This window comes from Bidens hawaiensis, unplaced genomic scaffold (genome assembly GCF_021521415.1).
Source record: "Bidens hawaiensis isolate Kalapana, Puna unplaced genomic scaffold, B.hawaiensis_p1.1 tig00064923_1, whole genome shotgun sequence".
NCBI classification, from domain to species: domain Eukaryota; kingdom Viridiplantae; phylum Streptophyta; class Magnoliopsida; order Asterales; family Asteraceae; genus Bidens; species Bidens hawaiensis.
In genome coordinates this window covers 26,882-36,218 of record NW_027501587.1, presented here as the reverse complement: position 1 = coordinate 36,218, position 9,337 = coordinate 26,882, and the positions used below count along the sequence as shown (strand labels likewise).

Sequence of the window (9,337 nt, the reverse complement as noted above, 5' to 3'; positions counted from 1 at the left end):
AATGAAAGACTTTCTATTAGACTATTACCAATCTTCTTGAATATAACATATACTGACATTATAGGATGATGGCAGCCATTGCTAGAACTGTTTTCCATGTTTTGGGCGTACGCTTTACCTAATCCTACCAGTGAGTAAAGTATTGATGACGCGTTCAGCATGTACACGAATATAGTTTTAGCACTTGCTATTAAGTTTGTAACTATGCTATTTATTAGAAACAAACAGGCTCAAATATATCAGAAGCATGCTTGGTCCATAAACTGTACAAGACTTGAAACTTTCTGGTTTGTACAAAAAATCAAACAGGACAGGGTATCAATGATGGCCACGAGATCCGATGTTTTCCATGATAATCTGGAAACAAATAGTAACAAAAGTAAATGAAAAACAACTTAATGTATGCAACAAACCACACACATGAATAAACAGCGTACCTGACCTTTGCATAAAACATACGAAGTTTTATAGAACCAAAATCTTAGATCCAATTTCATCTTAATAGAGGTGCATATGGAGCTGGGCATGGAGATAAAGAAAGATCTGGTAACTGATTTATCAGATCAACAGTTGCCTCCAAGCATCTGCTAAGTATTTTCTTCTCGCACATCAGAAGCTTTGAAGCAACCCGTTTCTTGGGATCTATATCACACTCTGCCAACTGAATTCCAGAAAACTACATTAGTTAAATGCTAGAATTCACAAGTAGCAATCTAAACTTGAAAGAAACAGAAAATATTACCAGCGCTTCATCTTCGCTTAAGGTAGTTAGGTAACCTGCAAGTCTTTCTCTGAAATAAGTAGCTAGTTGGTCCAAAACTGCATGCTCCATGGACGGGCTTACCTGTAATATCATAACACGGAAAAAAATAATAACGATACAGAATTTAATTCTGAAACCGACAATATAACAGACTTACCGGACATACTGGACCCTGAGAAGATATAACAGACTCCATCTCTAAAGGATCTGAAACATAACCTAACCTCATATATGGAAGCATATCTAGAATGGTTTCTCTTTCCTTCCCCACTTTAACCTAATGAACGAGAAAATGCAGTAAAAAAGTTAATTTCATATATAACAACCATTAAAACAAGATTTATACCTGAAAAGTTTGTATGGTTAGTCTTCCATTTCTTTGAGCAACCAATCTTTTCTCTTGATATTGAGGATCCTCTGTATTCAATGCTGCCTGAAAGCAAGTGATGTGAGATAAGTACAGACAGAATAAAAGATTACTGAAATAATAAAATTGCATGGAAGATATGAGAAAAATGATTCAACCTCAACCACCACGCGGTCATAAGGGTTATCTTCATCAACAAAACCGTAGTTGATGAGTAATTTTGAATTAGGTTGTGGTCCACACCTGCAAAAGATTGTATAATAAAGATCAACAATGCAGTTAAAGAACAGCTAAATAAGTAAAATTTAAAAATATAATATCATACCACACTACAATAGACTGTCCAGCTAGATATGGGCGGTCAACAACCAACTGAACACCTCCATCCACAGCGGTCAACATGGCCTTACAGTTGCTCCTGTAGGTCAACAGAGGAGGTCCAAGAGGAACCAATGCAAACCTTCGTGCCAAACTCACATTCTGAATTTTAAGTTACAGATCATTTAACATTCAAAACAAGAATATATACATTTGTAAAGATATAAAACACATTAGAAACAAATAAATGACAACCAAGTGTTATCAGATGGTAGAACAAACCTGTAAATGCACGACACAAGATTGAACTGCTACAAAAGCTTGTTTAAATATCTCAAACGAAAAGGCCTCCGTAGGGATATCAAAAGGATATTGCTGCTCAAGAAAGAAGGGAAAGGTAAACTAACCTAATCATTAATATGAACTGAAATTAAAAAAACAAAACCAGAACCATTTCTTGTTAATAAACCTGAAACAGAGATCCAGCCATAAACCAAACAGTGTCGAGCTCGTTATACTCTTTTCTGATGCCTTCTGCTCTTTCAAGAACTTCATCCTGATAATATTAATAACAATGTAATGTAGATTAAACAGGTGAAAGTCATAACCTTTTGCCTGAATATGTACAACGCTTAATCTTAGATATAATGACTAAGAAGAAATACCTTAACGGGACTGCCAGTCAAATAATCGAGCTCAGATTCCGACCACAAGAGTGGCGATTCGACAGCTAGCTGTCCCCTACCACGCTGACGATCAAGCTCTCTGATATACGGGTACCAAAAAGACTCTTTTCCTTGTTTTTTCTCATACATTAGATACAACGCAAGGCAAGCTAACTCCGATAATTTGCACGTGGTCAACAGTTCAGCTGCAATCAAAAGAAAGAACGTACAGTCATATGATCAATCAAACAACAATCATTTAGAGCATGTTTGGGATTGAGTTTGAAAAATGCTTATTGGCTTATTGACTTTTTCAAAAAGCCATTTTGAAAAGCTAAGATTTGAGGCTTTTAGAAAACTGCTTTTTAACCATTTCAAAAGGCTAAAATAAAAAGGATTTTCGTGATTGCCAAACACATTTTAACTTATTGGCTTTTTGAAAACACCAATAAGCCAATAAGCATTTCTCAAACTCAATCCCAATAGGGCTGTTTAGCTGCCTCATTTCTCAAACTCAATCCCATTTGGGATTAATTTCAAGTCAAGCCAGGGTGGTTTCGAGCTCGAGCTCGAAATTAAACGAGGCAGCTTAGCTATGCTCTAGCTCGATTTGAAGTTAAACGAGCCTAAGATCGAGCCAACAAGCCGAGCCATGGCCCGAGCCAAGCTTATGTTGATTTTGTCTCGGTTACAAAAATGATCCAACTCAATTCAGATTGTTTTAAATTAAGTTTTTTAGCTAGTTTTGTTCGAGCCAGCCACGAGCCCGAGCTTCGAGCTGCAAGCTTTGACCAGACCTAATCCCAAACATGCTCTTAAGCGAAAACCGAACAGCATCATACCGACGGTCTCGTTCCCGAGAACTCTCTCGAGCGTTACAACCAACGAATTCGGAACACAAAAGGCGGTATCACCTGCCTACAGTTGAGTAAAAGATAAATTCGAAAATCATCAAACAAAACCTAATTCAAGTAATTAAAACGAACCAAAATTAGGTAAAAGATAATCATCAAACAAAACCTGTAAATCCTAACTTGCAGCAACGTAATGAATGGGAGGATGGCGTGAATCATAGGCTTGCCTGTCTTTGAGAACCACTTTACAGGGAGGTAAGCCGTTGCTATGCATCCATGACTTCAAGTCTTCCTGGTTCTCAACCGTTGAGGAGTTGCCGGAGACAAGTGTGTCGGTGGTGGAAGCCTGACACATGCTCCGAGTACCAAACCGTAACGAATTTGAATTTGAAATTGAAATTGAAACCCTAGGATGAACAGAGACGATTGAATTGAAATTGAATATGCATTTGGATACTTGTAGGTACGAGACGTCCATTGGTTATGTTGTGGTGTTCTCTTCTGTTAGTGAGGGATAAGAAGTGGTCTACGATTGGAGGAGGGAAAATATTATTATGCAAATGTAAATATACAAACCAGAGAAAACTGCGGTTTTCGTTCCCGTCGCTTGTTTTAAATCTGCGGTTTTAGTATAATAGTTTTAAATTTGTGATTTTCTTTCTCGTGGTTTCATTTCACTTGCAATTAAACCCGAATTCACTAATTCCGTTAAGTCTGGTCGTTAAACTCATCAGCGTGTCCTTCACGTGAGGGGCAGTTTTGTCATTTTTCTTCTCAAATAAACCCAAGTTCTTAGCCCCTCACGTGAGGGGCTTGGGGTTTATTTGGGGAAAAATGACAAACTGCCCCTCACGTGAAGGACATGCTGATGAGTTTAACGACCAGACTTAACGGAATTAGTGAATTTGGGTTTAATTGCAAGTGAAATGAAACCACGGAGACGAAAATTGAAAATCTGAAACTATTGGACTAAAATCGCAGACGTTGATGTATTTAACGACCAGAATTAACGGGATTAGTGAATTTGGATTTAATGGCAAGTGAAATGAAACCACAGTAACGAAAATTGCAAATTTGAAACTATTTGACTAAAACCACGTAGACGAAAACCGCTACTATTTACTCATCCACACTTTTTTTTAGCATGAACTATCCTATATGACAAACGTAAAAGAATCCAATGATAACAAGTGATGAACCTGACCCAACACATGGTGATCAAATGACCAATAAACATTCTAGCACATATATGTTGTTTATATAACTCTCTAGTCTCTACTGCTGCCTTCTATTAATGCATTTGCATTCATACACATGTTCATTATGATGAATCATGTCCGGTCCTGTGGCTTCTGTCTTAGACCCCTTCAGACGAGCTTTCGCATGGCGTTTTACAGCCTCCAACACAAGACACGGAAATCTTCTCACCTGTTGTGACTTGTGACCATCCCGATAGACATCTCGTTGGATCCTTGTAGTAATTGTTGGCAATTTCAGATTGCAATAGACACAACAATGAATAGATAAAACTTGCACTTAATTTTTGATAAACTTCTTCTACAATGATCATCAGATTTACAACCCTACTTGGGTTTTTATAACCATATTAATTACATACAAGACCCCTAGACTTTACAAATATACATACTAGATATAAACTATACTTTCTAAAATGACTAAAAGACCCCTACTATTTAGTTTATATTTTCAACAGTAACAATGTCATTTGTTATTAAACATGTTTTTGTTTATAAATATAATAACCTCTAATTCACCATAACCGTTGGAACTTGGAAGGAAGGTTACTGGAGTTACGTTGACGGTGAATGATCAACCTCCAATCTCAATGCTCCCACTGTACGCCAACAAAACTTTATCATTGATTATAACCGCTTTCAAAGGGCTCTTTTCTGACTTGTTAACAGTGGTAACTGTTATAAGCAATGTAGCATAAGCACCAAATAACAAAACCACAATAAACCAGAAAGAGAAAAAACAGAAAGTAAAGGAAAGAACATCAATTATGTATCGTCTAAACCAGAAAAAACTAGTCGAAAGTAAAGCCCGACAACCTGATAATGAAGTCGGGATACCAAGCTAACATATAAGTTCATACCATAAATAAACAAAGACCAAAAAGATTCAAACACCAACCAACCAACTAACTATAGCTCAACTATTCCAAGTATAATCTTTTTATACAAACAAGCAGCTCCGGTCCAGTTGCAGTCGTCTCACTTTCCACCGCCATCTTCGAACGCCGCCGTCATCTTTTCCGTCTGCTTCAAGCAGATCTCATCATAGGGCTTTTCTTGTTTTACGTCGACGTATCCACCTGTTTTTAACACCTATTTGATTTTTTTTAAATAAAAAGGTAAATATTAGCCTCAAAGTAAACATGTTTAGATTTTATTGCGGTTAGGGACTTACAAGAATTTGATAGAAAACCATCGCGCTTTCTTGCTTGGTTTTCTTCTTCAAAATCTGCGATAAGTTTACGGCTTCCTCTTCCCCTTTTTCTTTGCTGTGCACAAACTTACCGTGCAAGAAACTGCCAACGCTTCTGTCTAATACAAAGGGTGAATCTTAATAGTTAATACACATAAGTTGAAGATAGATTCTAAGCAAAATAACGTTAAAATGTTATCGTACGTACTTTGTGGCAGCCGACAACTTTTCTGCAACGAGAACTGAAGTCACTGTCGAAAAAGGAAAACATTAGGATCTATGAAGAAATAAAGTTGCAAAAAGTAGGAAAACATGCGAATTCGTTACCGTTTTCTTGGTTGCTGCCCTCTCCCAAAGTACTCGGCCCCTGAGACTGTTTAGATACAACAATAATTATATCAGAACATTTGTATATAACACGATTAAAAACGTAACAAATAGATTACCTCGGCCGTTTGTATCTCATCCCTGGTTGGAGACATCATTCTCTCTTGACTCTCACATGAACTTGTGGCGGGTCCCATTTCGCTGACCATGGATGTCTCACCGACTTCATCAAACTTCAATAATGCTGACTGTGTTGCAGGCGTTAGAGGAGCGATTCCTTCAGCTTCCGTTTCCTCAGACACCATATGCACATTAAGCGGTCCCAATCCATTGTTTCCTGACATTGTGGGGCCCACTGCCTCCTCGACAACTTCTACGGCCACCTGCTTTGATTCATCGCCTTTCGATTCTGTGGGGCACACCGTTTCTTCACCTTGTTCTACCACCACCCGCACGCTTGCGGGAATAACTGAGCTAAGATCTGCTTGAAAGTGTGGAAAAACTACAAAGATTGTTAAAACTTAAATATGAGGCGGCAAATTTACTAAAAGCGAAGCGGAAATTATTAAATGAACGGTTTTAGTTTGTTATTTAATAACCGAATAACTAACAAAGAAAGAAATCTTACTGGAAAATCTTGGCTGCATGAAATGATCAAAAGACCGATGTTTGTCTTTTTTTTCACTAACCTCGGTTCGGGTTCGCCTTTTGCGTCCCAGATCCCTTACTTCAGAAGCCCTTGTCCTCGTATACACCCTGCCAGATTGAACAGAATACCATTTAAGGTTCATAAACATTATAATAAAATAAATCAGGTTATGCTCATAATGAACTCACTCCTCAGGAACCATCGTAGCATCGTCGGAAACGCATTTGCGTTTCCGTGGGACCCGAAGATCTGTTTTCGAGCCCGGAGTACGGACAGCCACAGATCTTGGTTTAGGCTTTCCTGCATTGAATTAACATTTCCATAATTAAAAGCCCGTTAACAACATTAGGTCAAATCTGATTACATGTTACCTGTAGCAACGGAAGCCCTTGACATTGGAGTCACATTGACCGTAGCCGACATCTGACTCTTATCAGCACTTGGTTGAAGGAGTAAATTGTCAACAGATGCCATTTCTGGCACCACTGTCGGCTCATTCGTTGTACCGTCTTCATCATCAGGCTGCATATCACAACTTTTTACACCTTCTGAGATCATAGATAATTCTATGTCATTATTTGTTTTGGATTCGGGTTCGTGTTCATGTTCAACTAACGGTGCCGAATCGAGAATCAATTCATCATCACTGACACTTAGTACCATCGGGTCCAAACGCTCTTCTAGGAAAAATCTATGCATAAATTTCTCCACGCTTGCGTCTGATTCAACACTGCAATGATATAACAAATAACTTAGAGTGCAAGTATACATTAGTTACATACTAATAAGTTACTAATTACATACTTTCTGGGCATGGTGGAAGTTGAAGTAGAAGCTGACGCGTGACACACCCTTCGCTGATCTTCCCAAGTATCTATTGTACGAGAAGAATCATATGATAAGGTTAAAAGATCATGTAAATTATAAAATTAAACTATTACACAACAAAAACATGTACACCTAAAAGCTTTACCTTTAAGCACCAGTTCTAAATGTGGTTTCACATGATCACTGTAATATCAGAGACACAAACACATAACGGTTAATAATAAATTAACGATGAACGAAAACAACCAATAAAATAGACTTACTTGCTGATATCATCTAGAACAACGTCTAGATTGTATGAATCGAGATCAGAACAATCCGGCAGGCTGAGAGAACCGCATTGTGCACGGATAGATTCAACAAAACTATAACTACTCTTCCGTCTAGAAGATTCTTGAGCATCGGCATCTGCAGGCTGAACTTGGGATCTTTTACTTGTGGATTCGGGTAAGCACATCCCGCCATAATTAACAACCAACTTTTTCCTCCCTTTAGAAAAAAACTCCAAATCGTTACAACTGCGATTGCAGTCATCAAGCAAGTACTTCACTTTCATGGAGTGTATCCGCGTCAGCCCGATTACATAATAGCCAAGCACTCTGTATGTCACAACAGCAAACTCGCCCAATATTTTATCTAACACACCACAAAACAAGAACAAATATAGAAGTGATAAAATACCATGACAATATTCAAGTATAACGGAAACTCACTTTTAAACAAGTTGCAACATGTGAGCGCATATGTTGTTAATCAACATATGCGCCGCTTATGTTATACGCCGCATATGCATGTTTATATATATAGGTTGTTTGCTTTCTTTGTATTATTATCTCAGAATCTGAATTACAATACAATAAAAGCAAACAACCTATATATATACACATACATATGCAGTGTATAACATACACCCCGTATAACATATGGGGCGTATATGTTGATTAACAGCATATGCGCTCACACAACACAAATCAACATAATAAATAATTGCATAAGTTCATCATCATCATACAATTAATTTCCTAGATAATCTTGATAACATAACTTAAAGCTTCATGGTGCAAACAACTTAACAAATTATGCAAAACTTTACAACCCAAGTAGCCAAAAGTACAATTGTTAACAGGGGGCGCAACTTCTTGGGGACAGGTTAGTAAATTTTGCACAGTTGTAAATTGTTAACAGAAAAAATAATGAAATTTACTAAATTTCATTATGAAATTTCATTATTTTTTCTGAACTTTTTATAGGTTTTAAGCGCGGTCATCCTCGATGTATTTTTCCAAAAAACTAACGGTCACCCCTGATTTTTTTTTATATATAATACTCCAACGCTTTATTTTTTTAATAAAGCGTCACAGTTTTTATAAACAAAAGTTACTAAATAGTAGTCGAACATTAAAAGCTTTGTATTTATAAAACTCAAAATTGAAGAGGGCTACCCGAACCAAATCGTGAAAATTTTTGTTCAGTGGTTTTAGTAATCGTGACTAAGCCCAAGCTTCGCCACCGCTGATGTACAATTTATAAAACATATTTCTACAGTAAACTTTATTAATATTAATATTATAAAAAATAATATTATTATTATTATTATTAAAATTATAATATAATAATCACATTCCCCGGAAATTTATATAAAAATGGTAAATCAAAGGCAGCAAAAACAAGACACGACAAAAGGACACAAATGAGTCATCATCATCCACAACAAGATGACCAACAACATTAACATTCACCGACTCAAGCAGACACAAATCACAAACCAAAGCCGTACAATTGCTGCAAACGGACACCCGAAAACTCACCAACGGACAAGCAGATGTTGGTCTCTTCAACGAGTTTCTTCGAGACACGTTTGGGAAAGTGTGCAGCCACCAAAACTTTACTCAAATCGTTTCTACTCATTTTAACTTTGATCAAACACTTGGATGTGTATGTGTATAAAAATGTATTTGTTTATAAAGATGACGAAGAAGAAGAAGAAGAAGAAGAAGAAGAAAACGGTCGGGTTGGTTTTTGAGTCTGAGACAAGTTTCTCAGTATTTTAAGTGAAATGGAAAATGAATAATTAATTACTTAGCATGTCACATTTCATTAGCGTCTTATAATTAGTAT

At 37.0% G+C, this 9,337-nt stretch overlaps 1 protein-coding gene and 1 pseudogene across 2 annotated transcripts; both read right to left on the bottom strand.

Annotated features, from left to right (window-relative positions):
• Positions 1–481: 481 nt before the first annotated feature.
• Positions 482–3,455, bottom strand: LOC143604374 (uncharacterized; annotated as a pseudogene). The gene is made up of 11 exons (XR_013148278.1): positions 3,134–3,455; positions 2,956–3,031; positions 2,114–2,319; positions 1,918–2,004; positions 1,731–1,823; positions 1,456–1,610; positions 1,289–1,373; positions 1,110–1,196; positions 921–1,040; positions 743–844; positions 482–661 (listed from the first exon to the last, which is right to left on the bottom strand). The product of XR_013148278.1 is annotated as an uncharacterized LOC143604374 (transcript).
• A 1,342-nt stretch (positions 3,456–4,797) lies between these two features.
• LOC143604377 (sister chromatid cohesion 1 protein 2-like) lies at positions 4,798–9,127 on the bottom strand. The gene is made up of 14 exons (XM_077080875.1): positions 9,028–9,127; positions 7,483–7,855; positions 7,365–7,402; positions 7,196–7,265; positions 6,763–7,121; positions 6,580–6,691; positions 6,371–6,498; positions 5,862–6,244; positions 5,736–5,788; positions 5,624–5,668; positions 5,398–5,530; positions 5,206–5,315; positions 5,006–5,064; positions 4,798–4,898 (listed from the first exon to the last, which is right to left on the bottom strand). The coding sequence occupies exons 1-14, from the start codon at positions 9,125–9,127 to the stop codon at positions 4,798–4,800; spliced, it is 2,064 nt and encodes a 687-aa protein (XP_076936990.1).
• Between the last annotated feature and the right edge of the window lie 210 nt (positions 9,128–9,337).

Excerpts from the sequence above, each read along its gene's own strand:
- LOC143604377 (XM_077080875.1), bottom strand. The coding sequence starts at position 9,127 with ATGAGTAGAAACGATTTGAGTAAAGTTTTGGTGGCTGCACACTTTCCC. Across the intron at positions 7,266-7,364 it reads TTTAGAACTGGTGCTTAAAG|ATACTTGGGAAGATCAGCGA; the intron begins GTAAAGCTTTTA and ends CTCGTACAATAG. Across the intron at positions 5,316-5,397 it reads TGGTTTTCTATCAAATTCTT|GTGTTAAAAACAGGTGGATA; the intron begins GTAAGTCCCTAA and ends AAAATCAAATAG.